This window comes from Centropristis striata, chromosome 17, assembly GCF_030273125.1.
Source record: "Centropristis striata isolate RG_2023a ecotype Rhode Island chromosome 17, C.striata_1.0, whole genome shotgun sequence".
Classification (NCBI taxonomy): Eukaryota; Metazoa; Chordata; class Actinopteri; order Perciformes; family Serranidae; genus Centropristis; species Centropristis striata.
Window position 1 is genome coordinate 12253345 of NC_081533.1, and position 22455 is coordinate 12275799.

At 35.0% G+C, this 22455-nt stretch overlaps 1 protein-coding gene across 1 annotated transcript; it reads right to left on the reverse strand.

Moving 5' to 3' along the window:
• Positions 1–10755: 10755 nt before the first annotated feature.
• Positions 10756–13206, reverse strand: LOC131990026 (E3 ubiquitin-protein ligase TRIM21-like). The gene is made up of 2 exons (XM_059355408.1): positions 13109–13206; positions 10756–11456 (listed from the first exon to the last, which is right to left on the reverse strand). Exon 2 carries the CDS (start codon positions 11335–11337, stop codon positions 10912–10914), a length of 426 nt encoding a protein of 141 aa, XP_059211391.1. The 5' UTR covers positions 11338–11456; positions 13109–13206; the 3' UTR covers positions 10756–10911.
• Positions 13207–22455: the final 9249 nt, after the last annotated feature.

Sequence of the window (22455 nt, forward strand, 5' to 3'; positions counted from 1 at the left end):
CTAAACTCTCATCCAGTCACATGCACATGATTATAGAGGGGCAGGGGCTCAAAGTCAGAAAAGGGCAGCATGTGTGCGCCCCAATTTTTTTTTTCCGGTCCTTTACACAATATGGAAATTAATGTAAAATTTAAAAAGTACTGATAGAAAGCTAACTACTTGTATCCTGTGTAGGTGAAAGTGATATGCAATTGCCATTTATTTTGTGTCAACAAATTATTGTCAACATGACTTAATTCACATTATCATAGGCTTCTATCATAGGCTTTTCTGTATCCTTTCTTTTTTTGGCATTGTGCTGCAGGCATAATCAACATGAATCACGTTTAAATACAGATGGTAATATTTCAAACACAGATAACCTACAGTTTATATCCCCGGAATGCTGAAATTACTATGTAATTATTATTATTATTATTATCATTATTATTATTATTATGATTATTATTTTGTTAGCCCACACAGTAGTAGCAAAGTCACAATAAACTTTATATCTAGACCAGAATAGCAGGTTTCAGAACTGTGGCATGATAAACAGCCCACACTATAGAGGTAGTAAGAACCACAAAACCAAAAACACCTCATTTTAATCCAGAAGAGTCGTAGGAAAGTAGTCTCGCCACCAGACCTTCCTCTACAGAAGAAAGTAGGACAACAACTCGGTGCAGACCTGTTGATCTGCCTATTTTGTGATGTTAAAACCTCAGACCTGTAGTGAGGGAAATATGATCCGCCGTAAACACGGTGCATTTTATTTTAAAAATGTATTTGAAAAAGAAAAAAAAGAAAATGTATTTTGTACACGATTTCCTGCGCCATGCTCCGATGTTCGGTAAAAATAGAGCCGTGATACAGCAGAGCTGCAGCCGATGGAAGCTGACACATTGACTAAAATAGGGCGTTTTTCTGAATTATGATCCATATTTAAGCGAATAGGCCTAAGTGAACGGCGACTAGTTAGACCAGGGATTCCCAAAGTGTGGTGCGTGGACCCCCAGGGCTGCACGAGCTGCCGCTAGGGGGTGCGCAAGATGAAAAATTTAATGGCGGTCTAATAATTACACAATTAAATTTTTTCCCCCACACAATAAAGACGTGTAAATAAAAATTTCCTTTGTAAAATGTAAAATCAAAAACTGTAATATTAATTAATTAATAAATGCAGGCTATTCAAAATGCACTTCATCTTAAAATGAAGGGTAGAAAAAGATATCTTCTTCCATTTTTCCAACCTGTGTTATGATTAAATTTTTGTTCAACGCGGCTCAAAATATTAGCTATAACATTTTCCCGTCAACCTGGTTGGGACATAAAAAGGGGTGCGTGGCTAAAAAAGTTTGGGAACCGCTGAGTTAGACCATAACTCACAGGTTCAAGTTGCTCCACTGTCACGTCTCCTCAGTTATCCAGGGGGCAGCGGCTTCTCTCCCTCTCACTTACTCGCCCGCTCTCTCTCTCTCTCTCTCTCTCTCTCTCTCTCTCTTTCTGTGTTTCTCTCTCTCTCTCTCTCTCTTTCTCTCTCTCTCTCTCTCTCTCTCTGGCGGAGAGTGTGTGATGCAACAGAGAAGCGGCAGGCTCAACACACACAACAACCCTATTACAAGAAAATGGGTACGGTAAAATACCGTGGAGTTTTTGTAGCGCCGTTTATTACATCCCTATGCATAAAGGGCAGGCTATTTTTTTTCCAATGTGTCCATTCTAAGCTCCATGTTGTCTGATGTGTGTTGTGTCGACTATTTATGTATTGACTATTTGTTGCTGGCCATGTGAGCCGTATGAACCATTACAACCTGCTGCTCAAAATGAATTGCCCCTTGTGGGATTAATAAAGTTGTTTGAATTTGAATTTGAAATTGAATTTGTAACGTTAGCCCGGGTGTGGGCGTGTCTCAGGTGTCTACTGTCTCCTATAAATTACCTTTATTAACATAATGAGGAAAATCAGTGTTTCATTCACTCAAAAAAGTGTTGTCTCTGAACATAATCCAGCCAGGCCACACAACTGAGGCTAAGTATTAAACAGTAATATACAAACATAATTTGTAGGAGACAGGTTTGCTGTGAGACACAAATTTGAGGAGATCTTTAGACAATAATAAAATAAACAGCCTAAAGTATGGTAAAAGTATAGTACAATTATTGTTTAAAAGATCTGATATGCTGAATCATAAACTGTATGGTGAATATGTTATGTTTCTGAATATGGGGCTGTATTAAATCCTGTGTAGTCTATCAGTGAATACACTGATCATATTGAAGCAATGATATAGAAATGATCAGGCCTCATTCAAGGCAAGGCAAGGCAAGTTTATTTGTATAGCACAATTCAACACAAGGTAATTCAAAGTGCTTTACATACACATTAAAAACAGCAAGACACAATTGAAAACAGTAAAAACAGTCAATTAAAACAGGGAAGATACAGCAGGATAAAAAAAGAGATAAAATAATAAAAAGCACAAGTCAAACATTGTGTAGTTAAAAAGTAAGGGCAGTAGAGTAGAGCAGATACGTGTTAAAGTTAAGAGTACGCTTCAGTTTTTAGTCCTGATTTAAAGGAACTGACCGTTTGGGCATTCAACAATGATTCAATATGATTTAGCCAGCCCAAAAGGTTTGTGATGACTGCATTTTTCATTTATGCTATCTTATTTCGTAGATGAAAACATTTGGTCCATCTTGTGAAGCTCCATACGACTCTGTCAGAGGATGCAGTGTGAGAAGCAGCAACACCAGAGGACTGCCTGCTTCCTTCATGCATGTGACAGTTTAATTATAAAATAATAATAAATTAATATGAAATAACATAAAATATATTCTGTATTATTATTATTATTATTATTATTAAAGACCATTGTATATATATATATATATATATATATATATGCACTTGTAAGTTAGTGTAAGTACATGTGTGCACGTGGCTCGATATTTAGTATTTTATTAATAATCTTCATATTAATATATTTAAAGTATTATTATTAGTATCATATATTCTCTATTACATTATATGTACAGTATATTTATTCATATTTTATCATCATTATTGTATTCCATATGTTTTGGATACTTGTCTACATGGGCTTCTAGGCCTGTAGTGTGTTGTGTATGTGCTCGTGCACGAGGTCACGTGCATGTGTATGTGTGACAGGATGAGTAGACTACACATACAGATGTGTGGTATCACTTCTGACCCAAAAATATTGTGTTCATTTGGAGTCTAGTCTTAATAAATGTGTTTTACATGGCGGAATCTGTATCATTATCTATAAAGCCCTTTTTCTCAAAACTAATGTTTGATAACAGTTGAACTTTGGATGAGTTTATCTCATGCTGCTTGGTATTGACATGAAGCTGAGAGTCTCCTCTTTACAGACACATCAAAATCTCAAAATGTGTTTCTGAGTCAATGTAACTCAAATTGATGGAGCAGGTCACTAATTATTGATCTGTTTGGTTAACATTGGTTACCACATATTCTTGCATCAGGATCAGTCATCCACTCTCTTTTCTGTTTGGTGGCAGACTTTTCTGGAAAAACAAACCTACAGACTGGAGGCAAAACAGGAAATATCCAAAAGATAATAACTACACCTTGAAGTTGAAGTGGTGTTGTGCAAGAGCCCCAGTTATAAGAAGAGTTACAGAAATGCAAAATTAGATTTAAATCAAAGTTCAATCTGAGGGATTGACAATAAAAAAATCATTAAGCACCCACCCAAACTCTCTGATATGATGGCTGTGATAGGTTACGCTGAAATTAATCTTGATTACAGATTAATAAAAAAATTTGCAATATGGGCATAATTCCCTAAATCTTCATGGGCTACCATAAACAGCGACAATATGAAACTGCAGGGACGTAAAAAGCTGATCAGGGATAAACATGAGGCAGTGAAAGCCTTTTGACCAAAACTGCAAATGTGGGATTACCAAGTGCAGGAAACACAGTGTTGTCAGTCAGAGGTATGGCAGCCTACTTGTTAAAATGAAATCAGAATATATTGTTTTGTTTCATTTAATTCTACGACGACAGAGCAGCTTTTTGTGAGAAGGTTTACTGGGACAAAAATATCACCCAAAAGAGACGGAAGGAGGCGTATGCTTCAATTTTATTGATGCAGCTTTAAGCCATTCATTTGAAAATAGACAAAGAAACAAGATTTTAATAAAACTTCACAAAAATTTTGCAGTAATTGAGAAAGTCCATGCATAAAAATTTGGGAACATTAGTTTGATAAATTCAGTAACAATAGTATCAACTGAACTCATCATGGAAAAGGATACAAAACAGTTTATTATAGACAATTTATTAACCTTGTTAATAGAATCTTGTAGTTTCAATATTCAAAGTTGTGTACAGTTTTGATCAGGTTATAAAGAAACTCTATCTGATTAAAAAAAAAAAAATACAATACTGTGACTTATCTCAATTTAATTCGGAGGAAATGTAATTTTCCTGTTCATGTTATTGTAATCATGCTAATCTCACAAGATGTTATAATGACCAGGCTCAAATATGCTTCAGAAAGATCAGATCAGATATATCTTAAGAGGAAAATCACACGATTAACGTGAGCAAAAAAAGACTTGCAGAGCTTTTAGATGTCAGGGCCTGACAGCTGGGATCCAGTGTCTACTGACCCTCTAAGACCTTGACCTGTCTACTCGCATATAACTGACTTCTCTGGCTTTAGGTTCTTGTTGTACTTCTGAAAATGGACAGGACGGCACTGGTTATCAATTACATCACATGCCACAACCACATACTGTTCGACTGAGTTTACAGGTTCCTCGTTTGAAACTGTGCAGATGTTTTTCACTTTTTCCACTTTGAGATCATACACCTCGATGGGTATTTCACTGATGCACAAGTTTCCACGATTTTTCACATGGTAGCCAGAGCCAGTGCAGATCTCCTCGACGCTTTGCTGACGCTTGATGAAGGTCTGCTCAGGTCTGTCGCAGAGACCTTGTTTACTTATGTACCTGGGAAATGAGATCAATGTTTCACTGCAAGTAACCAAGTTTCATGACACTTTGACACGTAAATACTATTTAAAAATTCATACATTTATGTTAAAAAAAATATTAATGCTGTTAAAGTTCACATTCATCTAATCTTCATCTAATAAGCAGCCATTTCACAATTAACTCATTGGTTGAACCCTTTGACTCACTTCGCCCATTCAGTCGGTGATGTTCTGTCAAAGGAGGATTCCACGATGTGTCGGTGCAAAAAAGTTTTGTACATATTAGTCTCTTTGTTTCCGTTCGGCTGACAAGGTTTCTTGTTATAGGTCGGTTTATGAGCGATGGCCAGAGTGAACGTGACGGCGATCAGAAGGACGAACTTCATCTTGTCTACAGTGGCAGAAAGAATGAGTTTGTTAATTTGTTATTCAAAAAACAACATGAATTCACCAGTAACTGCCAACTTCTGTACCAGCAGCATCTAAACACCAACAAAGTGCAAAATGAAAGTCTGTGGTAAATAATACAATATTGAAAAAAAAAGTGTTTAAAATGAAGAACTTTGGTACATTCAAACATATATTTAGCTGATGGTTGAATTTGTCTAGAAAGCTCAAAATAAACAATTCTCAAAGTTGCGTATTTTTCCCGTAAAGTGAAGTTCATAAAAAGATATTTTGTGAGTGATGAAGTTTCCTCACCTGCTCTCATCCGTCAGTCTCTGTGCTGCAAATGTGGCTGTGTTGGTCTGAAGGTGATGTTGAAGTCTCTTTCTTCCCTTTTTTAACCTCCTCTGGTCTTGTAAACATTTGATCACAACCAATCTTTTTAGCGCAAAGAAACAAACAGCCAATTAGAGTACTGAATACTCATCTTTCACCATATATGTCTAGAATCATCAGTGGTACAAGAAATCTGCATAAGTGTCAAAACAAATCAGCTGCAACTTGTATTGCTATAAATGAGGAAGTGCACTTTTTGTTTGAAGATAGTGATCATGAGAACCAGGATTAGTCACCTACAGTGTGAAATGCTAAGGCCATTTGAAGATTCATACAAAGATACTGCACGACCTGCAAACTATCCAGTCAATGCAAAAAATAACATGAAAAACATTATGTGCAAGTATTTCACAAACAAAGTGCTGGGCTCTGTTGGTGCAATGTGATCAAGCATGAAAAAAGGAAAATACACACTTTCCCGTGGGTGAGAACATTTCACCCCTGATCATTCTGACCCCTTTTATTGATAAATGGGGGTTTGGGGGGTGTGGCTTTTTTATGGGGAGATAGCAGGTCAACAATACATGCCACATACAAGTGGCAAACATATATATACGTGGTAATAAGGTGCTGTACAAACACATATTATTTTATTATATATCATATTTTAAGAGGACAGTCTCTTTAAAATATAGGATTATCCCCTTTTAGTCGATTAATTGGATATTTTGGTCTTAGTCAATGATGATTTCTGTAGTCTATTAGGTTTTGTTCATTGAATCCACAAGAATCTCAGCTTTCCTGTGAGATCCAATTCATGCAGCTCACAGGCTGTTTATTCACCCCAGTATGCATAAATATAAATGCAATCGGGAAAAATAATGCATTAGAAAATCTATGTGTTTTTTAAACATGTTGGTAAGGAGGAGACTTGTGGGAACCCACAGAACCATTTTCATTCAAATAGCCTCCCACAGACCGGCCATCTGACTTTTGCACAAAATTCCACCTTCCCGACATGATATCATGACACAGCTGACCAATGGACTCCTCATATCTTCAGTTTTATATGATATCAATATCTATATTTTTGTATGTATTTAGTGATGTCAGACTGTAAGTATGTAAAACAAACAACAAACACTCTTGAGTATTGTAATTAATAGCAAGTATCTCATAGAAACTTATAGAAACATAAAGTTATACAGGCCCAGTCACAATGTAGTGTTACGCCCTGGCCTCGGGTAACCAGTGCGCAGCATAAATGTTCTCTGCCCCTCCCCAACTCTCAGAGACGAGCGTAAACCGATAAGCAGTCCAATATGATTTATTGTTCACAACAATAAATATTTTCCTTCAGGGTGAGCAATAGCCAAAACAACAAACAAAACATTTCTCATTTTAAATCTAACTGACCTGAAAATAAAGATGCGTAAAATAAAATACAGGTTTGCATAGTTATATCCTGTCTGGGTCTGGTATGTGTTGTGTTGTGTGTGTGTTGTCTCCTCTATTTGTATCTTACCTATGTACTTGCTGTCTTTTATATTTGTATTTATTTAAAAAAAATTTAGGGACTATGGATGCAAACTAGCTATAATCCGGCATATTTACAAAGATGTTTATCGATGTTCATTAATGTGCACTGTCCCTATCCAAAAATAAAGTATTCGTATAAAATACAGGTTTCTTACCTGAACTCCCTAACAAAAACAGGAGAAAATATTTATAAAACAAAAGGCTACCCACCCCTACCTACCAGGACTGCAACAATTAAAGAATCTTTGTCATAAACAATACAACAGAGAACAAAGATTACAACCACTACTGACAACAGTCAACAAACATTTCCCACTAGTGCGTCTGGCTGGGAGTCAGACAAAGGGCCAAGAGAGGGAGGCGTCCTTAGCAGCCGTCCTTTAAAGCTGTTCAATCAGCTGTTCAATCAGCCGCTGTCCAATCCCACTCCAACCTCCACCTGGGAAACAGAAAGGAGAAAGAAAGAAAAACAAGCAGCACCTTCCACCTTCAGGGAGGATCACCTGCACCAGGCACTGTAAGGAACAAAACATAGGACCATATGACCCCTGGTCATAACAGTAGCTACAGTAAAGAACACAAAATACTCGTATTTTTCACTCATTCACAAACGGGATTCCAAGCAGCAACCTCCAGGCCTGAACAGTGAAGCCAATGCAGTGCCTTCAATGTGCATTCTTTCTAATAGCCATCAGGGGGCGACTCCACAGTTTGTAAAGAAGTCTGTTTGTATCAGGCGGCAACCTCCCGGTCTGAGCAGTGAAGCAAACCCAGAAGTGCCTTCAGCCTGCATTCTATCAAAAATTACAACAGGCGCCATCAACGGTTTTTGCAGGAGAACTCCGGTCCTATCTATCTCAAAATGAGATGACTTCTCACTTGAATTATTACCTCAGAACAAATTATCGTGGAAATATTATGGTCTCTATAGCTAGTCCTTAATGTTCTCAAAGACAATATGATGTTAAAGTGTAAATAATCGTCCCATTTAGAAGAAAATGTATGATAAAGAAGCTTTTGATTTGGGGCCTTTCACAGTTCGCTAACATGGCAAGCTGTCAATCAGGAGAGAAGCAAAACAAAACGGTGCGTATCCACGACGCTGTGGACATCTCAACAGCCGAGAACTTATTTATCGTGTTTTTGTCTCAGAACTTTGACCCTTTCACCGTGTGTTTTCAGTTCATGAAAGTTTATTTAACAATTTGTTCATTTAAAAATGTCTTGTTCAGCATTTCGGTTGTACTTAAAGACGTCACGTAACATATACGTAACGTATATTTTATTTTTCGTGTTAAGAGTTAATTTTTAGATATACCCATCCTCTCTCCTCCCCAGTCCAAATACGGTCTCTCACAATTTGAAAAAACAATGGGTACAGACGTAACGCCAAACTCGATGCTTCAAACGGGCAGTCCACAAACCAACAGGTGGCGTCATGGTGACTACGTCCATTATTTAAATACAGTCTATGGTTTGTATGCAAGTCTAGTAAAGTAGACCCTTTGTATTTATCATTATGTCTTCTACTTCATATGGTAGTCAACACATGTCTGCAAAAACATTTTCTCAACCATTTCCAGGGATTTTGTAACAAATTAAATTTACTTTTGTGGCCAGCTAGTCGGCCTTGGTGAGATGACCTGGCACAAGAAAACCACAGAAGAATTGGGTCACTCTGGGTGAGAATTCATAAGACACATGAGGACGAGCCATTGTAAGTATGTGCAAGACAACATTAATAGTACCATCCATTGGCCCTCATCTATGGCTCTAATGTAGAAACATCTACATTAGCATCTATGGAGTAAGATAGCTGTCATATAGATGTGTGCATGATTCTAACCATTCGTATTGGTGATGTTAAACATTGGTATGTCAATAAAATAGTCGTACACAATGTTCTGCTTTCATATACGTGAGTCTGAGAAATAGTGTGGGTTAGGATTGTTTTTATGTGAGTATGAATCTAAATGCTGTGAGTGCAATGTCTTGTGAATACAACTCTAATTTCTACGACTACAAAGTCTTCACTCTGAACACGAATTCAAGTTTTTGGGTACGAGTAGAAAATTGTTGGAATGACGTCATGTAGGTCACAAGCAGGTCACAGGGGAAATAATTGAACCACGATTTCTCCAAACACGCATGAACCAAAGCCAAAGATGACTGAGAGCAGTGGAGCGGGTGGAGCTGCCAGCTCAGGTGAAGCATCACAGGTAAAGTTGGTGTATATCCAATACTTACTCCATAAAATTGTACTATTTTAAATAATATACAGTTCATGGACTTAAAGACGTACTGCTTTAGCTTGCAAGAGGAGCAGATAGCAGCAGGGGGGTTAGGGGCCTTGCTAAGCTCAAGTGCACTTCCTGATTCACTGACCTCTAGGCCACAGACTGCCCGGACTGGTGACCTCAGATGGCTTTAATGTTAAATGGCGATCCAGTCCAGACCAGAGCTGCAGACTGACTGACCAACGGACAAATGGTTTAATCAAAATTGGAATCATGGCACGTTTAAAACTTTTTTAAGTGTACCTAAAAGTGACAGACAAGACATATAGGCTGAATGCAATCTCTCTGTGAAGTGGTGGCTGTGAGACTTGAATGAGACTTGGGTGTAGATCATTGTTCACCAGCCACAAGAAGGTGTGAAATTATAGAGAAGTAGCACAAGCTATCGGGAACATACAGCTGTGAAGCATTAAACACAGCTCAGCTCGCTGCTCTCTAGGCAGGCAGCATCATTTACCACTTCTGTTTCTGCCTTGTGGGTTTCACATCACAGTTGAGCTGTGAGCAGGCCACCACTCTAAAGTTAATAGGAGGTCAAGTTAGGTTGCAGTGCACGACCACCTCTGCAGAAACACCATGACGCAAGGTTGTTTAGACAATGGCTTACAGTAATTTCACTTGAGATGAGTAAAACCAGTCTTTCACTGAAGTGACAGAGGTGATGGTCCCCTTATTGACGACATGTTGCAAACAAGTCAAACAATCTTTTAATCTGAGTTTTTGTTGACATTGATCCTCTTTTTGCCATTTGTCGGTGATGAGCCAGAGATCTGGCCTTTATCTTATCTTTAACAAATACAATGTTAAACATGTTTTATTCTTTTATTTATTTATCTTTTTTTTTTTACCAAAACCAGTACACATAAAGACTGAAAGATATAGAAAACATTCCCCAAATGTAAGTTCTACTCATGTATTCCCATTGAATATCATAAAACATGAAGAAATATTCTTGAATTTGCATATGAGCAACTCATTCAGACCACAACATTTTATATCAGTATTAGCAAAATCAAATGACCAAGATAAGGATTTGTAAAACAAAGTGTATGACTCCACCAACACTGGACTATATTTGATGTATAAATGTACTATAGGTACTATAGGTATTCTTTGGTAAAAGTTGTACAAGTAGTATCTCTAAAAAGAAAAAGAAAAAAAGAGGTCTATTTTTATACCTTAATCTGTTTACTCTGTACTTGATGTATCTTGATTTATCATTCCACAAAACCCTTTTCTGTCTCATACCATCGTAACAGAATAATATATGAATAAGCATGTCCTCTCTTAGCCAAAGAGATCAAATATAAACTTGGACATGTGAACAATTTCCAAACACCTTAGATGTGCAGGTCAGAACACAAAACACTTGACAACTACTGCGTCTTCACTGCAGAGATGATCAGAGGAGGAGCGTTTGTCTCATTCCGTTTGAGATGTGGACTGAAATACGGGAAAACCTCACCACCGAACGAACACTCGGTAAAAGAGTAGATGTGAGACTGAGCCGTCACATCGTAGAAGGACACGAGGCCTTCCTCGTAATCCACAAACACCCCGACCTTCTGAGGTTTCCTTTTCAGGCGGAGGCTGACGGGTGGTGACGTCAGGGCTGCGTATCTTTTGTCCTCATAATGCACGGTGACCCAGTAGCCATTATCTGGGTTCAGCGCGAGTTTCCCCTTGCGGTTTGCGTCGCCCCTCGCCACTCCCAGGTCCCAGCCCGTCTTGCTGCGGACCTCCACCTCCCAGTAGGACTTGCCAGACCTCAACCTGTTGAGCCCCACGATGCTGCCGAACATGTCAAACCTCTTTGGAGCATCGGGAACTTCCTGGTTCTTTCCTCCGTCTCTCACGCTCTTCCCATCGGGGGAAAGAATAAGGCTTCGGTGTGCAGAGGATGGATCCAGCTTTACGTCCACTGTAGTTAAAGTAAAATAAATGAAATAGAATCATGATGCACTTCATCAGGGCCTCACAACGTACAGCGTTAGATCACTATTTTGTTGTAATGAGTTACATTTGTTCCGCAATTCAAGTAATCAGTTATCTAGTTACAATTTCCATAAATCAATACAGGTACATCTAAAAAAAATTGACTATCATGAAAAAGTTCAATACTTTTTGTCAATCATTTCAGAAAGTGAAACTCATATATTATATAGATTGATTAATAACTCTTTACATGCATGATGTAAGCATGCACTTTTAATAAACTTCCACAAATTGAAACTAAAACTAAAATTTATAAATGTTAAAATAAGATAAATAAATAAATAAAATCCCCCAGAGGAATTAATGAGACTCCGGAGGTGACGTATGGTTTTCTATCGTCTCGTAATCGCTTAGCAACAGTTTCGACCGTGATCACATACGCAACGGATTAAATACAGGAGACGCAAATGTGGCCGATGTCGCTAACTGCGCAACATCAGCAGCTGATCAAAACAAAGCAGCATGGCTAATGATCATAAAGATAGCGATCTTTAATTAACCGGCATTGCTAACTGTGAACAGAGTGTCCGGTGCTTGTTGTAAACAAACAGAGATCGCTAAGTGAACACCTCCTGCAGCAGCAGCACACACACTGTACAGAGCTAACTGTTAGCCTGTTAGCATTTTGCAGACTCCGGCTCTGCAGCTGGGAGAGACTGCTGCAGGAGGACTGTGCCGCTTTGATTCGTTCTTACTCTTCTTAACAAGCCGCCGGCCCCTGCAACTTCATTCTGGCTGCTTACTGCTTCCCCTCCTTCTCCTCCACTTCTTCTTTTCATTTTACTGCCCCACAGGTCACAGATAGAAGTTTGGATAACTCACAAATCAAAGAAATATCGTCGAGTGTCACGAGATCTCGTCACACCCCTAATATATTCTAATTTTCTGAACACTGAGTTTGGGGTTTTCATTATCTCTAAGCCAGAATCATCAAAATTACAAGAAAAACAAGCTTGAAATATTTCACTCTACACGTAATGAATCTATATAATGTATGAGTTTCACTTTCTGAAATGATTGACAAAAAATATTTAACTTTTTCATGATATTCTATTTTTTTTAGATGCACCTGTATATGTCCCCTCGGCGGTGTGTCCTGACTGGGACAGTTGAGAGCTAATGACACGCTGGGCCATGAATATAATATGTGATCTTTTAAGTTTGTGAATTTATGCACACTCCTTTCAGTTTTTCAAACTAAATGCAACAGTATATCAAGGCCTAAATTATATTTTTTGTGGAACATTTATTTCAATACAGGTTTTTTCAGCTGATAACCATGTAATGAGTTTCAGGTGTTTGGTTTGTGTCATTATCTCCCACCTGTTGCCCCAATCACCCAGTCAGGACACTCAGGCTAAGCTGGTGGCTCTTCATTTGTACCTCTGATGAACAAATGATAAGCTTCAATGCAGTAGGTTGGTTTAAAATAAATAAATAAAAAGAATCAAAACCGCAAATACTCCTTAACAAGTGCCTCCGTGAAGCTGATTTTGTTTAAACCTTGACCACAATTGTTCTCTAACCACAATGTTTTCCTGTTAAATCACATTTATTTTCATGTTTTGAATCACACACCTGCAAATGTGGGAATCCTCTTGAGTTCTGTGGAAAAAAAACAATATTAAAACAAGTCGCTAAGAATTAAATAAAGCGCTTGATTAAATTAAGTGCAGACCCGTATGACCTCAGGTGTGGTACTGTCTCTCTCTCTCTCTCTCTCTCTCTCTCTCTCTCTCTGTCTCTTTCTCTCTATCTCTCTCTCTCTCTCTCTCTCTCTCTCTCTGTCTCTTTCTCTCTCTCTCTCTCTGTCTCTCTCTCTCTTTCTCTCTCTTTCTCTCTCTCTCTCTCTCTCTTTCTCTCTCTCTCTCTCTCTCTCTCTCTCTCTGGCGGAGAGTGCGTGATGCAACAGAGAAGCAGCAAGCTCAACACACACAACAACCCTATTACAAGAAAATACTGTGGAGTTTTTGTAGCGCCGTTTTTTACATCCCTATTTATTCATGTTATTAAAAAAAAAAAAAAAAAAAAAACACTCAGAGGGCACTTTTTAATACTAGGCAAAAAGGGCAGGGGCTCAAGCACCCCTAGGGCCCTATGTGTGCACGTGCCTGCTCTCATCAATCAATTGATAAAATGTGACATAAATTAATATTTCTGTATGAATTTGTTTCTTTTTTTTCTTTATTTACTTTTATATTAGTCCCCATGTATTCACTTTAGTGTTTGATTTTGTCTTTTATAAATTAATTAATTTATTCATTTTGCTTTATATTTTATCATATCAGTTGCTTTCTCTTGCATATTTTGCAATTTTACTGTACGGAATATCCCCTTTATATATTGACTTTATTTATGTTATTATTATTTTAATTATTAATTACATTTTTGTACCTTTTCATATTTATATTTCATTGTATATTTGTTAGTTTTTACAACACATTTGATTTTACTCATTACTAATTCTCTCTGTTATAAACATATTCATTTATTCATTTAGCTTGATATTAAAACTAATTGGATATGTCTTCATTAATTACAATGTATTTTTTTTACTTATTTGTGTTTAAATGTTTAATAGATATATATATATATATAATTACTTTTTTCACTGTATATTTTTAATGTTTTACAGCACATTTTACTCTTAACTGTATTTTTTGCATTTTTGCAACTTAGCGACTTTGTTGCTAAATTTAGCATTTCTTGTTGCATACTTTGCATTTTTATGATATTTCTGCAGTTTATATTTTAGTATTGTCATGATTTTATTATTTTGTATTTATAAAACATTTATTATGTTTTAAATGTATTTCACGTCTGTATTCCTTTATTATTTCACTGTATATTTTAATTGTTTTTATTATTTGTTTTTGCATTTTTTACTGTACAGAATTTTATTCATATTATTATTTTAATTATTCTTAATAATTAATTTAATTTATGTACATTTTCATTCTCATTTTTTTTTTTACTTTTCTCACTGTATATATTTAATGTTTTACAGCACATTTTACTCTTGACTGTATTTTTTGCATTTTTGCTTTATATATTTATTGTATTTAGATATTCATATTTACTATTTTTTTCACATGTTATGTATGTATTATTAATTAATTTGTAATTATTTATATTTGTTATATTTTTATTATTTTGTATTTATAAATCATTTATTATGTTTTAAATGTATTTAACGTCTGTATTTCTTTATTATTATAATATTCTACATATTTATAATATATTTTTATTATTTGTATAGCTTATATATATTTATTCATTTAGAACAATCATTATATATTTTTTGTTGTGTTTTCTTTTCTACTGTATTTGTTTTGTGGGAGCAAAGAAGAGGCATTTTATCAGTCAAAAGAACCTCCAAATAAATGAAAAGTTAATATATTAACTTGTGAAAACTTTAAAGTAAAACTGCTTTTTTTGTTGCAATTTTCACTACTTTCCTACAAACAGTTTTACTGCATTTAAAAAAAAGTTTTTTTACTGTATATTTATGTATATTACATATATGTTTGTTATTTACTGTATGGATTACTATTTTTAATGCATATTTTGCTTTTTTTACTGTATATTTTAGTTTTTTATCATAAATTTAACTTTTTCTTGTAACATATTTTGCTTTTTATATCATACTTTTTCAATCAATCATGCCCCTTTATGTAATTACTTTATTAATGTTATTATTATTTAAATTATTCATTTAATTTATGTATCTTGTCATATTTTATTTTTTACTTTTTTCACTGTATATTTCTTTTTGTTTTACAGCACATTTGACTTTTTTCTGTATTTCTTGCTTCTTATTTAGCATTTACTGTATATTTTGCATTCTATACTGTATTTTTTTTCTATTTTCAGTGTATGATTTGCTTTTTGTTTGCATACTTTGCATTTTTACGACATTTTTGAATTTTTTCCCTGTATATGTTGCTTTTTTAGTGTATATTTTAGTTTCTACTTGTTTTTTTTTTTACTGTGTTCGCTGTATATTTGGCTTTTTTTACTTAATATTTAATTTTGACTGTATTTTTTTGCTTTTTCTGCTTGCTTGCTTGCTTGCTTGATTGATTGATTGATTGATCGATTGATTGATCGATTGATTGATTATACATTTTTACTACATATTTTCTGTTTTTACTGCAATAATAACACTTCTGCTTACATTAAATACACACATACAGTATTAAATACTTGCTTCACTCTCAGTATGAAGTGCAGTGAAGAGGTCAGAGTTATTAAAATAAAAGGATGACTGAATGTGTTGAACGTGTGCAGATTCTAACAAATTGTTCTCAGTTGAATAAATAAACTGTCAACAGCAGCAGCAGCAGAGTCACTGTAACTGTGTGAGTGTGTAACAAAGAAAACATGCTCTCCTTTGTGTGTGTGTGTGTGTGTGTGTGTGTGTGTTGCAGCTCTGCTCCTTTGTTGTGAGTACAATAGGAGCAGTGGACTGAGTGTGAGGTGCGGCCTCAGCCAGCAGGGGGCGCCGCAGCATGACGTTTATTTCAATCAGAAGAAGCCATAAAGAAGAATTATTGTTTTAATTTGATTTAATTTTTGTATTTAATCTATTTATTTATTCAACCTTTTTTTCACTGTACATTTGAGTTGCTTGCATCAATTTGTTTTTGCACTTTTATTTTAATATTTATTTATGTTATTATTATTTAAATTAAAAATTTTAATAATTAATTTAATTTAAGTAACTTTTCATTTTATTTTCTACTTTTTTCAATGTATATTTTTAATGTTTTCGCATTTTTGCTTCATTTTAAAAAAATCACTGTATTTTGCAGAATATTATATATGTATGTATAGATGTGTATATATTACAGAATATTCCCTTTATATATTGACTATTTATGTTTTTATTATTTTAATTATTAATTTAATTGTGAATGTACCTTTCATATTTTTTTTCACTTGGTATTTGTTTTTTTCATTTATATATATATATATATATATAAATATATATATATATATATATATATATATATATATATATATATATTGCATTTTTACTTTATTTTTGTAGTGTTTTCACTGTATATGTTGCTTATTTAGTGTATATTTTACTCCCAAATAAGTTGGTTTCTTTTGCATATTTTGCATTTTACCATAGAGAATATTCCCTTTTACATTTTACTTTCTACTTATATATATATATATATATATATATATTATATGTATATTTTGCTTTTCTAATGTATATTTAGCTGTTTTCACTGTATTTTTTATTTTTATTGTGTATTTTGCTTTTTGTGAGTCAGCCGATTGATTAATTAATTGATTATTGTTTCAGCTTTACATGTCTAAACAATATGGAAGTTTAATTTTCAACAAAATATGATATTTTATAATATCTTCTTTAGATTGTTTAATGCAAAAATCTTCATTTGTAAAAGTGTAGTAAAGTAAAAAAAGTAAAGTATTTCTCTCTGAAATGTCATTGAGTCGAAGTATGTAATGGAAAGAAAACAAAAGACTCAAAGAAAATATGAGTCCCTTAAATTTGTACTCAAGCACAGTTCTTAAAGTAAATGTACTTAGTTACATTCCAGCACTGCCTCCTGAATAATTCAATCAATATTACAGGACGTGTGTGTCTACAAACACGGACAACTGACGTCAATCATTGTCTAAAATAAGCCGCTGTGACGGGTAAAATTTGCATCATTAAGCCTTCGACCAGGCTGCCACTTTGACTGACACACAAATGCAAACACACACCTGTACACGCACACACTCTTTGTTCACTCTGAGGACCTCAAAGTCAAACAGCAGCTGCAATCAGTGTGTTATTTTCTCATGAAATCATCATAAAACAGCATGTTACAACCACAAATTATGAAAAAAATAGTTGCAAAATGACTACAAGGAGACACAAAACAACTAAGAAATAAATGCAAAACAATCACAAAGACACACAAAGGAAAAAAAAATGGAAACCACCAGAAAAAGCCACAAATCGACTAAAAACAGGAGCAAAACAATGAGAAAGACATATAAAACACACCACAAAAGCAAAATGACTAAAAAGAGATACAAAACCACTAGAAAACATATAAAAAGAAGTAGTAATAGCTTCAAAATGACTAAAAATGATGCAAAGACAATGACAAAGACACACAAAGTGACTAAACAATCACATCACAAAAAGGTGCGAAACGACTAAAAACAGATGCAAAACCACAGGAAAACATAAAAAATGACAAAAAAGGATGCAAAACGACAAAAAATAGGAGCAAAGCAATGGCAAAGATTCACAAAACAACAACAAATAGACACAAAGCCACCACTAAACGACTAAAAATAGATGCAACAACTTCGAGGAGAGACAAAATGACTAAAGATGCTAAACAATCACAAAGATATGCAACAGATCTAAAAGGACACGCTGAACCACCACAAAAAGCTGCAAAACGACTAAAAATAGATGCAATACCACCACAAAACATACAAAATTACCAAAATTGATGCAAAACCACTAGAAAAGATGCAAAATGATCTAAATAGAAGCAAAACAAAGACAAAGACAGACAAAACAACTACATATTGATACAAAAGCACCACAAAATGACTAAAAAGGAGAGAAACAACTGATAAGAGATGCAAAAGCTACTACAAGGAGACATAAAATGACAAAAAATAGAAGCAAAACCAAAAGACAAACACAAAGCTACACAAAACCACAAAGAAACTGAAAAGGACTAAAATAGTTGCAAAACCACCAGAAAATACTTTGAAACCACTGATAATAGATGCATAAATAACAAAAAAAAATATGTAAACCACCACAAAAGGATTCCAAACAACAAAACTTATATGCAAAACGTCTACAAGGAGACACAAAAGTATTAAAAATAGATGCAAAACCACCACAACATGATTTAAAACAGCAGGATATGGATGCAAAACCACCAGAATTATTGATTTAATTTATGTACCTTTTCATATTTTATTTCTTACTTTTTTTCACTGTATATTTGGCTTTATTTTACACCATATTTTGCTTTTGGTATATGGTATATATTTGCTTTATATATAATTTTTCTCACTGTATATTTTGTTTTTTGTTTTCTCTTGTATATTTAGGTTTTTTACTGTACAGAATATTTATTTATGTTATTATTGTGTTGATTATTATTATTATTATATTAATTATTGATTAAATGTATGTACCTTTTCGTATTTTAATTTTTACTCATTTGCTCTGAACTATTAATATAATATATATTTATATATTTTGTTTTACAGCACATTTTATTTTTAACTAAGAAAAAGACTCTTTGGTTGTCTTGAGCCTGTATGTAAACGGGGTCGGGGGCCTTAGGGGACAAACCAGCATGGCTAATTGTGCACAGCGTCTCTGCTGATCATAAAAACAGGCATGCTAACTGTACACAAAGTGTCCGCCGCTGATTGTGAATTAACCGGCATCGCTAACTATGCACAGAGTTTCCGGTGTTGTAAACAAACAGCGATTGCTGTAGCAGCAGCACATACACACTGTGCTGCTACAGAGCTAGCCTATTAGCACTGTGCTACTGTGCACCTTGCCGAACTGCCCTATGAAAGGGCAGAATATCACTTTGCCTTTGCGAGATCACTATGAACGCCCTAAGGCGAATAGCTGGCACAGATCTTTCGAGCAATATATCGGGGATTTGTGGGACCGCACTATGTAAAGGGGCGTTTCTTTTGTCGTTGTGACTACTCGCTACTTCGCTGGCTTTTACAAATGGCGTGTGTTGTTATGCCGTTGAGTACCACCTCACATCCTGCTTAGCGTTCTATCCAATCAGCAACCAGGCTTTTTTCGGGGGAGAAAAACAGCCCTGCTCTTCCACAGGGCCAAAAAAAGTCCTCAGGACGGCTCATATTCAGATTAGGGGCGTTTCGGCGACTGCGACTCGCCTCATTCCTGGTAGTACCAGTTCAGTTCAGCTTTTATTTTGAACATGTGCGAATAACACAACTAAGTAAACTCGAAAAAAAAATGTGTTAATTGAGTGGTGGAGAAGGGGTAGGTTTAAATAAGCATATGCTTCATCCTACTCCTTTTCAGACATGTTGCGTTCCCATTATAGCTTTTGTTTTGACTATTGCTATTTTTTTTGTTTTGATTATTCTCATTGGATTTGTTTGTTTTTAACTGTAATGGAAACACCCCTATTAATGTCTGTGTTCAGGGGCTCGTTGTCTCATAATCCACCCGTGGTTTTATGTTCCTGAGGTTTGAGGAAACTCAGCAGTGTTGGGGATGGTGGAGAGTGTCAGTGCTTCTCCATTAATATTGATAAAAGTGAGACAGGACGGGCTGCAGGAGTTCAGGTCCTCTCTGAGCAGCAGATGAAAGGACGCGGGGCCTCCGAGGGTCCGGCTGCTCTCACGCCAGACGGAGGTTAGCAGAAGCGGCCTTCCTCTGAAAAGCAGCTGACGTTTCCCCCGGGAAGAGTTGGGTTGCCCGGCGGCTCGCCGTCATTGTGGGAGAGATTGGGAGGACTGGCTGGTATTCCCGGCTGTCACAATGCTGTCCGGTTTTTCCGTAAGAAGAGGTTAAAGAGGTGAGAGAGTGGGAGAGGGACACGGGCTCACACAGCGGGGTAAATCAGGGTCATCCTCAAATAACCCGCTTATTTATTCCTTTTATTTATTTAAAGTATTGAAGAGTTTACCTGACGACACCTCAACTGCATAATAAAGAAAATGATGCAAAAAAATAATTTCCAAGAAAATGAATAGGAACAAATTAAAAAGTAAAAGGGTGAATAAATACATTTAACAATGAGTAAATATATTAAATAAATACCAAATGCAGTAAATAATTAAATAAATACATTTAAAAGTAAGTAAATAAATAAGAAAAAGTAACAATTATATATAGTAATAAATTCAATAATGAAAAACACTGAAAATGAAAAGTAATAATGAATAAATAATGCCTTAAATAAATTAAACACATTTAACAATGAGTAAATAAAGAAAAATGCAAAAAATAAATAAATTAAATACATTTAAAAATTAGTAAATATATTTAAAAATATTAAAATAATGATACATTTTAAAATGTAATAACTAAAGTAAATAAATTAAAAGAAAAATTAATATAATCATTTAAAATTGTCATACATAAATAAATAAATGTAACAATGAGTAAATAAAAATAATACATTTAAAATGAAATAATAACTAAATAAAAGTAATAATATGTAATACAATAAAAATAATAATAATTATTATTATTAATAATAATAATAGTAATAGTAATAATAATAATAACTTAACAATGATTAAATACATTAAAAATAATTATACATTTTAAAATGCAATAATTAGATAAATATAACAATGAGTTAATAAAAAAAAAAAAGTTATACATTTTGAAATCTAATACATAAATAAATGAATACATTTAGAAAAGCAACCCCTAGTACTTTAATTTTGTCACATAGGTAACAAGAATGAACTGTAATGTATAATTTAATTTATATAACAAACTCATTTCTCTTTTCCTAAGCTGAGACAAATAATTCTGTTGCCCAACCCGAACCAAACAAACGATCTATGTGGTCGTACAGGTTGGAGGAAGTCTTGTTGGAGAGAATATTCAGTTTAATGGACCAGAAAATAAATATATTAGCCATAAAATGACAGTTTTGCAGCAACACAGCAGGGGCAGACAGACAGACAGGTGGTCCTGCAGGGCTCCGTCAGTAAAACATGGCACAGTTCTGCCTGGGTGAAGGGTACGAGTCCCAGCGGGGCCAGCTGCACTACACATGATCCCACTCATGATACCAGGAGGTGTTTGGGATAAAAGCGTCCAGCAGATTGTTGCATGCAAAGTGTAGTAGAGGCTTGGAAAGCCGAGCATGGCATTCTCCGAGGCGTGGAAGAAGTCAGATACCTCCCCTGGGCACAGGGGGGAGTCCTCCTCGACCGCTCCGTCCAGGTTCCCATAGAAAACACAGCTGGCCTGCATGCTCTCTCAGTAAGCATCCTGAGGTAAAATGCTTTTTCCAAAGTGTGGGACATGGTAGATGGCACAGATGGCACGGTGTAAACAAACCTGGATTTGATCTGAATTCATCGCAGGTGCCAAAGCAGGGTTTGGTTTTTTAGCTTTAGGCGGCGTGGAGGATGCAGGCCGTGTGATACACAAAACAACTACATATTGATACAAAAACCCCACAAAATGACAAAAAATAGATGCAAAACAATCACAAAGCCACATAAAACAACTAAAATAGACACAAACCTACAAAATGACATAAACTGTCTGCGAAACCACCACAAAAAGCTGCAAAACGACTGATAATAGATGCAAAAATGACTACAAGGAGACACAAAATGACAAAAAATAGACGCAAAACCACCAGAAAACAATATATATACACAAATTGACAAAAAATATATGCAAAACCACCACAGAAAGCTGCAAAACCACTGATAATAGATGCAAAAGCTACTACAAGGAGACACAAAATGACGAAAAGAAGCTGTAAACAACTGCATAAAGATTCTAAACAACAAAAAATGTATGCAAAACCACTACAAGGAGACACAAAATTACTTTAGATGCAAAAAAAAATCACAAAGCACCACAAAACAGCTAAAAATAGATGCAAAACCACCAGAAAAAAATATATACAGGAAATGACACAAACTATATGCAAAACCACCACAAAAAAACTGCAAAGCAACTGATAATAGATGCAAAAACTACTACAAAGAGATATAAAAAGACAAAAAAAAGCTGTGAACTACTACAAAAGATTCCAAACAACAGCTAAAATATGCAGAACCACTACAAGGAGACCACCAGAAAAAAAATAAATACACAAAATAAATAATGAATTAATTAATGATTAATTCATTTTAAATGTATTTTATTTTTTTATTAC